This window comes from Plectropomus leopardus, chromosome 22, assembly GCF_008729295.1.
Source record: "Plectropomus leopardus isolate mb chromosome 22, YSFRI_Pleo_2.0, whole genome shotgun sequence".
Taxonomy (NCBI): Eukaryota; Metazoa; Chordata; class Actinopteri; order Perciformes; family Serranidae; genus Plectropomus; species Plectropomus leopardus.
The window spans coordinates 22,600,109-22,616,654 of NC_056484.1; the positions used below are offsets into that span (position 1 = coordinate 22,600,109).

Below are 16,546 nucleotides of genomic sequence, written 5' to 3' on the forward strand. Positions count from 1 at the left end.
AGATCATTTCTATGTGGATTGTGCACTGATTTTGTACCGGTATGACTATGCAAAAGTACTCAGTATGCTGCTCTCCTAAACAAATAACTTTTATTTTACATTTTACTTATTGAACATTACACACAAACAAAACTAAACATTATTACTGCATGTGCTCAGCATTGGTCTTTGCTGACCATTTAAACAAATTTCTGCATTGTATGGTCTGTAAAAAAAAAAAAAAAGTTCTAATCGGCACAATATACACCAATCCGATATGCTCTGATATGTCTGTGAAAGGCTCATATTGGCCGATAATATTGGTCAAGCTCTAATTCTAAGCCATGTGCTTTTGCATCAGCCGCATGCATGTATTACAAAGACTATCTCTGAAATACCATTCCTTTACTTGTACAGCAGTCAGACTATTGTACCATCTCTTTGTAAACGAGCATGGGTCGCTTCTGAATGGACCTCCAGGACTACAGAGACCTACATATTGAAGTAAAATTGAAATAATAACTAAACAGATATTCACCCTAATTAAAAGAATAAAGAAGCAAAGCAACAAACCAAAAAAAAAGTAACTAATCTAAAGTAACAGTCGTGAAGAGTGTCAGCTTCCTCAGAAATCTTTATCCTTTTTACTAGGATGATGTGACCTTGAAGTGCATTGACAATTGACATTGATTTCTGCTGTGTCTGTCTGGCTTCACAGCGCTCTCTGTGCAGTCTGGCCTTGTTTGAGAGACATAGTGGTGCCACTGAAAGAGGCTATTAGTGACACCAGCAGACTGTACAGCGCTGGTGCTGCTCCATGTGGTGGCATGAGTGGGAAGAGATGTGTTGGAGAGTGACAACACTGTAGTGTGATATTGTTTGTATAGACTGAATACAACAACACAGTGATGATTCTTTCGAGCTGAACTTGGAAACTTGTTTGCTTGACTGAGTTCTGAAGACTTTAATACCAGAAATCCTGTAGCTGTCACATTGTTCATGGTCTTAGTAGCAGTAAAGTATTTTGGGTAAATACTGAGGGTTAATCTGTAGTATTAATATACTTTCTACAGGATATTTTTATAAAGGTTGCAATTGTGTTTTTGGTTAGAAGCCTGAAATAAGGTCGGTTTATGTCAAGTTTTGTTCTACGACATAAAATATGTCAGTAAATATCCCACTGTGAACTTTGAAGTTTTAAGTGTCCTAAAAGAGGCAGTTGCTAACAAGTGTCTAAGTGAGACTACAGAGCATCATGCGAAACACGGCTTTTCAGCCTTGTTGTGGTCACGATGTTTAGTCATGCAACCGTAGTGTAGTTCTTTTATAACCTAACATTAGCTTTTTACTTTTTACGTGTTTAAGCTGTATAAATCCTACAACTGGTAATCATTTGTGAAGATTATCTTGCTGAACAAAATGTGTAACATATATTATTATAATAATAATAATAAACATTTGTTAGCCATAGAGCTTATTTTCTGCCATAACCCTAAAATCCAACGGAAAAATCCCACAGGCTTTTTGTTGAGGGAACCAAGGTGACGCTAACTTTCAGTTCGGTCTACAGAAAACCTCATCCCTGGAGCATCTGCCACGAATAAATTAATATGTGGGAAACCCTAAAGTGGTACCTTTTAGCCACCAGGCTTGTAGTAACTGCCATGAAGTTTTGCCATTTCACTGACAGGGTGGGGTACCATTCAAATTTGTACTGTTACCAGAATTGGTTCGGTACCGAATAGTAACTTTTTTCAGTACTTTAATGTGGGCATACACTGTATGATTTTAGAAATTTTGTTTTTAATTCCATCTTATACCATACAAGTAAATCATCTGTGATGTAAAGCCAAAGCTCACAATTAATGTGCTCACACAACACGGTCCAATCGCAAAGCCCAGACCTGAGAGCTCACACTGTACATGGTGAGCTAGTTGCTTTAACTATTGTCAGCTCGGTAGCTAACATTTCTTGTTATTCATGGCTATAAGCCATGAATGGCACTTCCTACATTATGACTACTTGTTGAAATTTTTGAAAAAGCTGACACAGCCCCGGGCCAGGTTCCTGGCTTTGAGGCACTTCGGGGTGCTTCCAGGCCCCACTGAGCTCTGTTGTGCTCTCGTAAAGTGCCTTGTGGCCAAGAAGCTAGCCACAGAGTTGTGCGAGTGGCTACCCTGCTTCAGATTGTTTTGTGATGCTGTTGATTTAAATGGAGTCTGGCAGTTCGGCAATGGTGATTTGGGGGATTTTTATGGTTTTAAAAAAATAAGGACCTTACTCTTTAACATAAATCACTACAGAATCACTGCAGGCAATAGTCCACCTTCCACCTTCTCTTCCCATTGCAGAGCTCAGTCCTAATTGTTTCTATCCTTGTCATAGTCCCTAGTCAAGTCCTTGTCCCCAGAAAATTGGGTTACTATAATGCATAAAGTTGGTAGTTCTTGGGTTGGCTGGTTGAATAACCCATACTTCAACAACAAGGTCATGATCCATCACAGTGTTTTGCTGTGGATATATCCCAACTAGGTAGACATAACCCAATCCTATTTCCCTCTTTACAACCACCTGTTACCAAGACATAAGTTTCATATGTAGCTTATGTAATAACTAAAAGATCAACTGAGCATCTCTATCAATCCATTTGCTGAAGAAAACCATGAGGAGGTCTGAAACTACCTTGGTCGAGTATGTGTGCTGCATTTCCGTGGATTTACTGAAGCTGAAGTGTAGAACAGCAGGTTAGCGCAGTGGCGGGTGTGCGGATGGAGGTGGGGGAGGTGGAGGAGGGCATTGTTCTTGTAGTCGATTACTCATCGGAAATGAAACGGAGCCAAACAAGATCTAATTAAGCCTCCTCCAATTAAGAGACACTTAAAAAGAGAAATAATTTCACTTCTTTTTCTTCTTGTCTCATTGTGTAATAACAAATACATTACAGGCATTATTAGCGATGGATGCCCTCGTTCTTATTAAGGAGTGGAGACGAAAATCTAATTAAAGCAACTGTGTAACAAAAAGGGAACACTCTAATGAGCATTATTACGGCACATTTCAAATAATGTAAACGGAACTCTCTCGTTTAGCTGCCCTGTCCCGCTCATTAGCAGTAAAGCAAAGAAAAGATAATGAGACAATAACATAATCTGAACCATATTTATGACAGTTCAGATATTCTAATGAAGAATGCAGCTTTAGAAAGCATGCGCTGGTGGAGGGATGCGCCTGCCTCCGCCGCTAATCCCTTTATAATATGCAGATGATATGCAGGCTTTTTTTCTCACTCTCTCCTGTCAGGTCATTTGGGCATTTGCACACACGTCAGTAAAGAAAAGAGATGGAGGAAATATCTGTCTAATTATTTTGCTTTCCATACATGCATTAAGGATTCAAATTTGTAATTAAGAGACAAGATGCACTGGCAGGCTTCTGCATGGGTTAGTGAACATGGCATGGGCTTGTGGGTAATTACTCAACTTTAATAGCTTAAAAGGAGAGGAATGCACATCCACGGTAAATACAGAAGACTAGAGATACTCCACTGTCCAAACTTGTGCAATTAAAATGTAATATGAAGTGACTGTGAAGAGTGTCTTATCTTTTTCTGATAGGGTGACTAACGGGGATTTACTCAAAGAGAAAGGAACTCTGTGTAAATGTAGACATTAGGAAACACTTTTCAGTCAAAGCGCAGAATGACTGGAGCTTTTATTACTGTGCTGTTGCCGCATGAGTCAACTTAAATCAGTGGGAGAATTAATGTTGTACAGTTTTAAGTGAATGTATTGCAGGGAAATAACTGTGGCTGCTTATAATTGGAATCATCAGCACAGAAGCCCCTGATTAAAAGCTGTCTGCTAAAGCATATTGTATTTTTCCCACGCCATCACAAACCCAGTCTTGACAAAAAAAAAAAGTCAGGTAACCAGTAATTGTTACCAAAATGAAAAAGGAAAAAGCATCAGAGTTGTGTGATATGCTCCGATGGTAAATTGACTACACTTGCAAAGTGATTTTCTGTAAGACAAAGCGCTTTACAGTTTACCTCTCATTCACCCATTCCCTCACACACTCACAGACTCAATATGTCTCCATATATATGTAATAGAAAAAGTTGAATAATTGTGTTAGTCCGACTAAAACTGGACTTTTAAAATACGTGTTAACATGAAATCTGACTTAATCGAATTTTTTTAGAAGTCGGACCAACACGCACACATAATGCAATTGGAAGTCAATTTCCTCTGTCATGTAGAAAGCTTAGTCAGACTTGAGCGCTTTGAAACCTAAGCAAATTGGCTTAATTTGTTTCCAAAAACTGGAAAGAAGGCAAAAAGCAATGACAGAATAAATGACCCAAAAATCTGCAAGGAATTTGTAAAAAGTACAAAGAAAGCCCTGAGAATTTGGGGGAAAAAAGAAAAAAAGAAAGAAATGAATAAAAATATAATGATAAAAACAAAGGAAATTACCTGTGAAAGGTACTCAACAATAATAATAATTTTGAAAGATAATTTTAAATATGTAGTTATGATAATTAGAAACATAGTTTTTCCCTAGCTTTTTTTCTTTTTCACCAGACATTTTTCCCTACCTTTTCAAAATAATTTTCAAAATTTCTTATAATTTGTGGAACATATCATACCAAGTTGCTCATTGCCTTTTCTTCCCATGTTTTTGAAAGAAATTAGAGGAAGGAATATGAGGAAGGACTTGTATTTCTAATATTGGCTCAGGTAAGGGACATAAAACTTGAAAAGGTAGCATTTTACATTTATTTTAAATAAAAAAGTCACACCTCTGATAAATAAAGTAAAGTCCCATAACAACAGCACGGATGGAGCTGCAGCAAAAACTCCTATTGCCACCTACAAAAATCAATATCAGTTTAAGCGTACACTATATGTCAATATTGTCTCCTCTTTACAAACACAACAGCTGATGGAGGCAGTGGTAGAGCAGCAGCTTTGCTGTTCAGTGGAGTTTGGTGTTTTTGATAGAACAGCTTCAAATCCCCATTGTTAAGGGCTGCTGTCATACAGCAAGGTAAAGTGGTAAAAATATTCTAAATATAGAATAGGCTACGCTTAAACTGATATAGCTCCTTTCACTGGAATTACTTACATTATTGACATGTTAGTTGGCAGATAACTTGACACTAGGTCTGTTGCTTGAACTTTAGATTGCCCTTCTGCATTTTTGTGTGCTCTCTGCCTCGAACATAAAGAGTAAACTGACTGAGGCAGGCTCTCTCTTTTTCTTTCTCTTTCTCTCTCATTTTAGACCAAACTCTAATACAGTAAAAGTAAGCAGTGCTGTTCAAATATAAAACAATATTCTGTTACTGTGTTGCCTATTTCTCCCCTGAAGTGTTTTCACTAAGATCTTTAATCTTACTGTTTAATGTAATTTGAGATCTTTTGTTACCGGCCGCTGCCATGTTGTTTCCTGACAAGGACACATTACATCACCACCCAGCAGGACTGTTTATTGGTCAGGTGCAGCACGGTACATTCTGGTAGTTGTGGGGTTTCTACCTTTTGGGTAAAATCAAATGCAAAAGCCCTTTTTCTCCGCTTTTCTCATGTAAAAGGTATTTAAATCTTTCTATGTAGTGCATAGATAGCCCATATTGATGAAAAGGCCATCTCCAGCAGTGAAATACTTCTTGAAGTCTTTCTAAATAAGAACAGGTTCCAATTCTAAAGTGAGGTCATGTTCATAACTTATTCATGTATTAACCCACCCAGGTTCCCTATTCTAAAGTTGCCTCCTCTTCACACTTAGTAGAGCCACCATAGCACACAACTACTGCATTTAAATGACGGCACTCTAAGGTCATGGATTACACCTTGAAAGAAGGATGTCTATTGAAATGCAAGTTTTATTCCCATTTACTGGTCGAAGAACAAAGTCAGCACAAGCAGAACTTTGTCCTTTATTCATGGACCATTTAATATTTTCAAACATATCTATTTGATGTATACTGCCTTATCACTTAAGAATAAGGTCTTTTAAATGCAGTCATTGTGTGCTGTGTTGGATTTACTAAGAGTGAAGAGGAGGGAACTTTAGAATAGGGAACCTGTGTGGGTTAAATGTGTCAAACTACTTCATATTAGAATGGGGAACAGACTGTGAGTTAGAAAGACTTAACGCAGAATTATTTCAACACTTTTATTTTTGTGTTTTGTTACATGATTACGTGATTTTACGGGAGAATGACTATTCTTGGGGTACCACCACTTTATATGGTCCATACTGAACTACGCCTATTAAGTTGGATTGAGTACTTTTCAAATTTGAGCTGATAACAATACTGATATCCCACAGGACCTTTTTTCTGCTCTTTACTATTTTTTTAACAAGCTGCGGGGCTGACATGGTAGTCTAATAGTAAACTTTTGATGGCTAGACATGGATGGCTCAGAAGCCAACAGAGCAACCAATGGAAAGCAACCAATGGAAAGCCACCAACAGAAAGAGGCCAAAGGAAAGCCCCCAACAGAAAGCCACCGACAGAAAGAGACCAATAAAAAAGTGGCCATCGGGACAGCCATCAGGGCAGCCATCGGGGTGGCCAACAGAGCGCCTTATGGGGTGGAGCTCCGTGAATGGCCATGAGGAGCTTTGCTGCACTTCCACCTCTTGTCTTTCCCCACCGTTCTCACCAGAATTTGCTCTCTCCTGCTGCTCCATCTGTGCTCAGAGTACTGTCTGTGCTCCAGGAATGTGGTAATGTAAATAACGGGTCTTGGAATCGCTCCAGTAGATCAGCTGAGCCGGGAGCCACGATGGGTCAACACCAACGTTACTCTCTGTCACTATTGTCTCCAACTCTTAGTATGACAATATGAGCATGTCAGTGAGCAAAACAAGCACATTTGATGGACAAAGCTTTGCCATATGCAACTGCCCCACAGGATTACGTTAAAATTGTTAAAAATGCATTGCAGCTCCTGAAAATCAGCAAATCATTCCTTTAATTCTGAGTTATTTTTGAAACTATTACCACTTCAAGTTTTGATATTTGTTATATAAAAATAGACCATACTCACTGTGGGTTTTTAAGAGATAATGAGTATTTTTGCATTACTGCTTTCGTATAAGGCCCATACTTTGCAAAGCATATTACATTTGTAATTGATGTACATATTCCTTACTTCCTATCAATAGCCAGTAATTAGGAGGTAATTGTAAGAGGCTGCCCCTTGTGCAGCTCAATCTTTTCTAGGAGTTTAATATTTTTATATTTGTAATAATTTTCTTTTTTTTGTTCTTTTGCTGCTTATATTGTATCTAATAGCTGCTGTAACATTGTGAATTTCCCCACTGTGGGACTAGTATAGGGTTATCTTATCTTATCTTGAGGGGAAAGTCTCAGTTAATTGCCAAGTAGTTGTGCAGAATAAGGCATTAAAAAGTGATTTATAATGACTAATAAAGAGCCAATATGTAACTAATAAGCACACTAATGAGCACTTAGTTCACTGTAAATGTGTGCACCCAGGGTTTCCCACACATTTGTTTGTGGCAGCCCACCATGATTAAAACATATTCCACCACAAATAGATTTTCTGTTTTTGGAACTAGACTTTCGGACATTCGGAGCACTATTGGGATATATATATATATATACCCTTTGGTTTTTTTTACATCACCACATTCTCTGAGCACAAAGCATACTCTTGGCACAGATGGAGCAGTAGAACAGCAAATGCATTGAAAGTTAAAGATAACTCTTTATTCTGCCAGGTCTAAAAGTTCGCCTTCACTCACAAACAGCTGCTCCCCTGATCTGATCTGACCAGCTATGAATGGATTGACAGATCAACTATCCAACTTTTGAATAGTTCAGTGCTGCTGCATGGACTCATGTCCCAGTTAATCCATGGTATGCACACTTAACAGACAATGATCAAGGGTGCTATACATCTTACATGTAAAATGTTTAAATTGACATGTTGAAATGTAGGGTAACTGAAACAATCTGTGAAAATGTTTTTAAAAAATCAATATCTGGAAGAAAAAAAAAAAGAACACAAGAGAAAGCAGAAGCAGCTCTATGTCAAGTGATTCCCACCCCAAGACACTTAAAGCATCAGCCCATACTAGCGACTTGAACAATACCGATCCAGGTACAGCCCTGGAAATATTAACCGTTTAAGTTTGTCTAGGGTCAGTTTATTATGAAGAGCTCATATTCAATTATCAGAATCTTGAACCTTTCTCCTCAGTTGTGAAGTGTGGTCTCTGCGTTCAGGGTCAATAGAATCAAAACAAAACGCAATCAAAACACTGTCTCACATCATAATTGAGGCACTTTGTTTCATTGCAAGCCTCACTTGAAACTTGGCAATGAACTCCAGGGTCAACTGACAGACAATGCAACACAAATTAGTGATGGAAATACAACTCGGTACCTGCAGACCACCGAGAGGAGCCACTTAAGAAAGGCTCCATCTTTCAGAATTCTTTCAAAAGAAATTAATCAATGCAGTGACCTTGTGTTTGGAGAACCTTACTGTTTTCAGCTGCTGGAGATGATGGAAGTACCTGATCACATAAAGCAGTCAAATTGAAATCCCACCTTGACAATTGAAAGACAAAATCAAGCATGGCCACTGCGGCACACAGCTACACACTTCTCAATGCTTAGCAAGTATGACAATGACCCTGAGACCTCTGGAGTTGTACGGACTTTAAATAGAGCATGCTCACTCTCTACAGTGAGTCGACCACTGGGCCATTCTCTTGTTATACTAAATGGTGCTCAGCTTAGAGCAAATTTATCCCAAGGCCTCCAAGTGCTGCCATCTCTATGAGAGCTGCATCTCTATTATCGACATAAACATGGCCAATACAGGCGGAGAGGGCTGCTATTCACCGCCACAATCAACTCGAGACCCCATCACTGTCATAATGGTGATCTCAGTGGGGAGGACGCCGATGACTGCTCCAGCCGGCTCTAGTGAATGCCACTTAATAAAGGAAATGATTTTATTCCTCCCCCAGCAGCAACATAAGTATCCGCACTCCGGGCCCTACTCGCCATCCATCATCCTTGAATGGTGATAAGTGACAACAATTTCCTGCTATTCCCAGCCACGGAGCCAGAGCAAGGTAAGGCGCCAGCCGTAGATGATTATCTAGCCGTGCCACTTAAAATCATCATACAATTAGACACATCCCTCGAGTCTCCTGAGTTTCACCGAGAACGACAGACGAATCAATGATGATGATGGGGAGTGCAGAGAAAAAGGCGGGGTGAGAGAGAGCTGAGCTGGAGAGAATGAGGCCCACTGATTATGTGTCAGAGTCACACACAACACTGGTCAGCTTCCTCTTATGAGTGAGGGAGGGGAATCTTATTTCCCCTAATGGTTACATAAAAAGTAAACTGGTCTCCCACTCTTGCAAAGAAAACATTTTCAAGACATTTTCAGTGATCTAAACACTAACAGCATGTTCTTGTGGAAATTAAGCTACATTCATGCAATGCCATGAGTTGAAAGAACAGCAAAACCTCAGAGGCCGGTTCTAGGCGTGGGCCAAACATAGGCATCTTAAGCCCCAAAACCCCAAATTCTCACTTTGAGCATCTATTGTCACTGAAGTCAGGGTCAGTGTTGTAATTTCGCATTGACAGTGAATGCAATGGGGCAAGATCTGACCAAAAGACTGTCTTCCCATTCAGTATTGCAACACACTAGAACAAACTGACAAAAGAGTGTACTATCATTTTTCTCTTTAGACTGTAGCCCAAACACATTTAACCAACATTTTCTGTCAGAAGTCACGTTACATAAAGTTACAGGGTGCATCCATAATGAGCTAAAATGGTACACACACTCATTTTACTATCGGTGAAAACTCCATGCCCGAACAGACTTTCTTCTTAAAGTGACAGCAGAGAGACAGAGGGACGGACAGGTAGCTGCAGATGATTGAAAGGCAGGGGAGTAACGATTCACTCAACACACGATTCAATACGATTCACGCTACTGGTTTCACAATACGATTTTCTCACGATTTTTTTAACTACAAAATGAGATTACAGAAAAATTATGAGAGAAAATATTCTATTAATTATTTCAAACAAAAATGAAATTGAACAATTCCTTTTTATTTCTGAGGTAGGGTATAAATGCAAAACACAAACTACGCAATTAATGCATTTCTGGAGATTCACAATCTCCCCTGTTGTAAAAGAAAAATAACAAAAATCTTTCACATGGGACAGAGGTGGCTGGTGTAGAAAGGTTTGCTTTTAGTAGAGGGGAAAGCAGAGAGGGCGAGTTTGAAGAACTAAGTTGGCCATTTCCCACTTGTGAGTGATAAGCTGGGCACTCTCTTTGGCTCTTGTACTCGTTTCTAGCTGCAAAACACACGTGCAGGTCTACATAAGAATTAGTCCTATGGTGTCCACACAGTGAGGTATACAGATTTTTTCAATTGGAAAAAAGATAGCACTGGTATTGTTAATAAATTAAGACGCATTGGAGAGATGCATTCCAGAGTTGTACCTTAGCCCTGGTGCGTGGGAAGAGTGAGAAAATCAAGAGGAGGCAATTCTTCACTGTAGAAAGTGAACATAAATGAGATATGCAGTAAAGTGTCACAGATGTTAAGGTGAAGGGTCAGCTCATCTAACAGACAACTTCTCTCTTCCATGATGGATGGATGTAACATTTAGAGGTGCTTGACTGTACATCTGGAGAGATGAAAACATGAGAGAGGCCTAATTAAGATACAAGCATGCAGCTTGATAAACCACTGTCAGATATCTGCTGCACTGAAAAGCACGTTTCAGCCCATTTCTCCTCTTGTTCCACTAATTAACAAGCGAGATCAAGACCGCATGAAATTACAGCCAACAAAAACTCGTGCTTAACAAAAGAGATTTTGACAGTTTCTGGACAGTCTGAGTACTTACATGGGCGCTACATCAAATAATAATAATTACATCTGTCACGGAGACTATACATTGTGCAGTGCAGCGGGTGACTGGTGGAAGGAAAACAACTAAACAGCAAAAACAGAAGTCAAGCATGAAATCTGTGACCCTTCTCCAGCAGAGATGCTGGTACACCAGAAAACATTTCACAAACAATTTGGTGTTTAGAGTAAAAAAGAAAAAAAAAAACAGTGTATTCAACCTCTGTATCAATTACAAAACAGACAACTGAAAATGTGATGGAAACATTTTCTGTCAAGGCTCCACAAATTTTTACATTGGTGGTGCACTCAAAATGTTTCCCCGTGACTTTGTGGCCACATTTTAAGTGTTACTTTTTGTAATTTCCCAAATTGTAGTTTCTTAAATGGAAGTCAAATTTCGGTGAGACTTCAGTACAGCAGGAAAAAAAAATACATTACACAGTAGAAACACAGTAGTGCAATTTTGAAATCTCCTGTAAACTACTGTGAACTACTAAAATACAAAATTACTAAATGAACTACAGCTACAAATAAAGTAGCTACAGCCATAAAATAAAGTTACATAAACTACTGTCATATTAAAGCTTAATAAAATACTGTTCTAGTGTTAAAGTACTGTTATAGTAAAGTTAAATAAAGTATTGCAATAATTAAATCAAAGCAAAATTTCTGGTGCCTTTATTTTGAAGGACCTGGCTCATCTTGGGCCAGAAGTGTCAATGTTTTTGCTGTGGAAATGAAGCATTAGCAAGGCAGGGACTTTTTTTCCCCCATAAAAGTTCTCAAAAATTTTCCTACTGGGGCAGTGCCTGAGGTGGAGACACGCACCAACGGGTGAGACCCTGTAAAACTACCCCCAAGTTTCTGCAGTGGAAACAGGCCTCGTTAGCTGTTTTTTCCTCAGCAGCAGTTTGTCACTTGCAGGTTAATAATTGATCAGTAGATCATTTAATAAATGATCAGATCAAATCAGGTCAATAAATAAGAGGAGCAGTAACTGTGAGTGAATGCAAATTTTCAGACCCAGCCGTTTCACTTTCACTGCGCCTGGCGTTCTACTGCTCCCTCTGTGCCCTGAGTGCATTCTGTGCACTGATAGCGTGGTGCTATAAACATCTCTTAGAACAAAAATAGAACATCTATTAGAGGTGGCAGATGTTTTAATCGTGGTGGGCCACCACAAATAAATGAATGTGTGGGAAACTGGCTAACAGCCTCTTATGCAGTAAGATATCATCGAATTGTGATGCTGTGTCCTTTTCTTGTGTTTTAATAAACACATTTAATGTTCCCTGAGCTGTACATACATCAGGTGGAAAAAATAACAAGGATAATGTAAAGGCTACATGGAGGGGGACCGGGAGAACAGTGAAATATTAAACTCTATAAACACTGATAATGGTGGATTTACATTAATGTATCAGATTAATAACAATAATGTATCAATTTTCCCTGCTTGCTTCATTTCCATGGTCTTGTCACAAAACATCTTCTAAAGCTGCTCGAAAGGTCACTCCAGGTAATTGACGTTTACCTGTTTAGATCTCTCCCTGTTTGCTGTTAATGCAAAGTTGACACGCCCTCTATGTTTACTTGTGGTCTTGATAAATTCAGAGTAATGTGCATTTACCAGCACATTAAAAGCCTGAAGGGAGGGACTTTGCCCTTTAAGTGCCTGAAAAGCTTTTAGTATGAAAGCGTGAAACATCTGTGCAGGAAGTATTTAGTTTCACTGATGACACACTAACAGCAAACAAAAAAAGGCAAAGTCAAAGACAATTAATTAGTAAAAAAAAAAACAGGAGCAGCAGAGAATTTACTGTATTATCCATTATAATACAGGTAATACAGTCCTCTTGCTAGATGTGAACATGAATATATGAAAAATAAAAACACAAAATCTAACTGAACTAGTCAGTTCCAGCATTGTAATAAATTACAAAAATATTTTATAAAAATAACTAATCAATATTTTTTGGAACAACACTTAAACAAGAAGAAAATCCATCTGTTTTAGGCCAAAATATATTAGACAAAATAAAACAGAATAATTTGCAAACAAACAAAAAGAAATACATGTAGGCTAATCTGGCTCATAGGTGTAAAAAATCCAATCTGATGCACTAAACTAAAATGGGACAGTTTGTTAAGAAATAGTGTTTCACTTTAATATGATTTAATGTAACGGTTTATTAAACTTTTAAAGGTTCTGTATGTAACTGTTTACATGTATTCATCATTTTTTACTGTCAATAGATATATTAATTAAAAACTGAGACCTTCCCCGACTTTCTCGGTTGTCTATAACAAAACTGATTTTAATGTGAATGACCAATTTTTTTGGTCCTCCGTTGTAAAAGAAACCTATCAAATTGCTGACTGAACACTTCAAACTGCAAACAATGTCAATTATGACAGTTTTTATTATGAATTTTTGATCTATTGAGATTTTATCAGGGTTCCCATACATTTACAAGGACAAAATTTAAAAACCTTTCCATGACTTTTTAAGTTCCAATGAAAAAAAAAATCAATTTTGGAAAAGACTGTGCGTCACTGTGTCTGCTGTACTTGCCGGCCTGTTAATGGTACTTTTCTACACACAGGTTCTACACATAGGTTGTCTTAAAGAGGAAAGCTTAGCCGATATCAATGGTGGAAAATGAGAATCTTGCCAGTTTTCCATTTGTAACAAACATGAGTTGTTTGAGCAAATAAATCTTACTTAACATCATGACTACTTAACCTTCGATATGACTATTGCACATTTCAATGTTGATGATGAAACGTCATATCGTGCTGCCCTAAACAGATGCATGTTAGAGCTTCGTTATGTAAACAGGTCACTTTCAGAAAATAAATTTGCCATTGTGTTCAATTACGTGGAAGGTTATCACTGGAAAATAATTGCAGATTTTTGTAAAAGTCATCAAATCCAATTCCCCATATCATAAATTTAATGCCCTCTGCTAAAAGAAAATGGTGTAACACTAAGTTTATGTATCTAGAGGAAAAAGTAGAGTAACATATGGCCTTCTGCTTTGTAGAGAAAACAGAAAACTTACTGATCGATTCGCTGAACAGGAAGTTGAAGTAAGTCCTCGAGCTTCTGGTTGTTGAACTCTGGTCGGGCTTCCTGGAGTTTCTTAAAACGTCTGAAGGCCTTGTTTTTCCTCAGCTGGATCTAAGACAAAACACAAAGCATTGCAGCTGAGTTATTTTCAGAGCCTTGCAGGTACATTTAAAACACAAAGCTCCTTGCCTACTTGTTTTCTCTTACTTGCAGTGAGTTTGTTCTTGAGCTGTTAAAGTATTTTGGGATTAGTTTGGGAACAAAATCTCTAATTGGCACATGCAATAGTAAAATCACCATCCCCGTCCAAGAGAATCACCAACAAACAGGGTTTAAGATAAATATCTCCCATGTTCTCACCCTGAATGCTTCTCAAGAGAAGCGAAAAAGTCCTTTACACTTGTCTACAATACACTTCATGTACACCTTGTTTATGACACTCTCTGACTAGCAACTAATCAACAGGAACACAACAACAGGAACATGCAAATGCATTGAGTCCAACAGCATCTGCATGCAGCCTGTAGACCAGTGACAGACATTGTCACAACCAGTGACCACCCCTGAATCTCATGTCACTTTCAAGATGCGTACTCTGCCTGACAAGACCCCGACATCCCCGTGTTGTCAGTCAGTGGGCTGCCAGCTGAGGTATGTGGAGGTGAAGGGGGAAGGAGGCTGGAGATGTCATTAAATATGCATTTGCACATCATGTCAGCATGATTGTATGTCAACATTTGGATGACAAAAAGCCTTATCTTGTCCTTTCTGTAAATCATCAAAATAAGCACTGCTGCTGTATTTAAAGAGACCTGAGTAGAGCCCTAACGTGTTTTACTGTTTTACAACTTCAGTGCATGCCACTTGACTTAAGATGCCAGCTGCGCGGGGGTGCGCGTGCGTGTGTGTGTGTGTGTGTGTGTGTGTGTGTGTGTGTGTGTGTGTGTGTGTGTGTGTGTGTGTGTTTGTGTGTGTGTTTGTGCTGACATACAGCTGTTTAGCTGGTCATTAAGGCTGTGGCAGCCTGAGTTGGACATAGTGAGCTGACACGTTGTGAGTATATAGAATGATGGGGACAGTGTGAGAGGAATCACTGATCAGGTTGAGGAGGTGTGGTAGTGTCAGAGTGTTATGAGTATGTAAATCAGACACCTGAAAGAGTCGACTCTTTGCATAGGTCACTGAAAGTCATCAACGCTTAAAATATCGATGTATGCACGTACAATGATAATAAAGTCAGTTCTGATTCTGATTGTACAGTGGCAGCCCCAAAAGACAGCCAGACAAACAGTAACCTAAGTTGGATATCTTGAGTATTTAGAGCCACACACTGTATGATGCAGCTTTAGTATATGACACCTTCTCCTACAAATTTATGGGGGTAGAGTGAGACTGCTAATCTGTGGTCTCAGTCTTATATCCGATGGCTGAGTTCTTTTTATCTCCTTTGCAGCTGAATGTCACTCGTGGGGTCGATAAATGATCTGTTGACACGTTCACAGCTGATCACATCAACGGATGAGAGAAGATATTTGCTGATTTTTGTAAGTGAAAGAGAGTTTTAGGCCCAGCAGAATGAACAATTTAGTTTCACTTTTAATGCGCCTGACATTCTGCTGCTCGTCTCTGCCTGTACTGCGCTATAAATAACCCAATGGTGTACATATTTTAGTAACGCTCGACTATGGCAGGCCACCACAGTCTAATTTGCCCCGCCATAGTCTTGGTTATTAATGGGAAACACTGATAATGCTTTATGACTGGACTCATAAACACATAATGCTTACTGATGCACTATATCAACAGTCATAAAACATTTTGTACTTGTAATGAATTATAAGTATCGAGGGGCTTATGGATGCTCTTGACTAATTATAAATCAGAGGTTGACTAATGGGGCTTATGATGCATTATAAATACCTATACTTACCTATACACACATCAACAATCAACTGTAGTAAGGACTCATAGTATCATATAACAGTTCATGCAGCCCACCCTAAGCAATCTTACGCCACGTTTACACTGCCCGATAAGGGGGGGGGGGGCGGAGTGATCTCAGAGCCAGAGGACCTAGGACCAGAATTAGCAGTGCCAGAGGACTTAGGACCAGAAGTAGTAACAGCTCCCAAGATTAGATCTGTGTAAAACTCAAATCAGGAAAGACTTGACCATGGGCGGCAAGGGCGTAATGTTTTAATGACATGCTTATGTATGAGTTAGAATAGACGGCATAAACGGCAGTGGAGAACAGAGCACAAATGCAGCGTTTCATCCTATTATTGTTAAAATATATCACAAAAGTGAAATATTTGCTTAATCACATATAAAATAGTCAAAATGATGTTCAGTGCAATCAACTGTGCTCCACTGTTATACATGTAATCTTACAGAATGTGCAGTCGACAGGACTAGATTTATCAAAAGGTTCCTGGTTTCTGTTTGTAGTCCATTAGTAGTGCATTTGAACGGCAGGTAAACAGAATGTGTGGAGAGCAAAAGAGATGCAAAATACAATCTCTGTATGCTTTTTGTAAAAATCTGCATAT

At 38.8% G+C, this 16,546-nt stretch overlaps 1 protein-coding gene across 2 annotated transcripts in view; it reads right to left on the bottom strand.

The window, feature by feature from the left end:
* The window catches only part of arhgef39 (Rho guanine nucleotide exchange factor (GEF) 39), a 70,178-nt gene that overhangs the window by 38,499 nt on the left and 15,133 nt on the right, over positions 1-16,546 (bottom strand). For both annotated transcript variants that reach the window (XM_042511454.1, XM_042511453.1), the window contains exon 5: positions 13,990-14,108. In XM_042511454.1, coding sequence (XP_042367388.1) covers positions 13,990-14,108 — 119 coding nt within the window. The remainder of the gene's footprint in view (positions 1-13,989; positions 14,109-16,546) is intronic.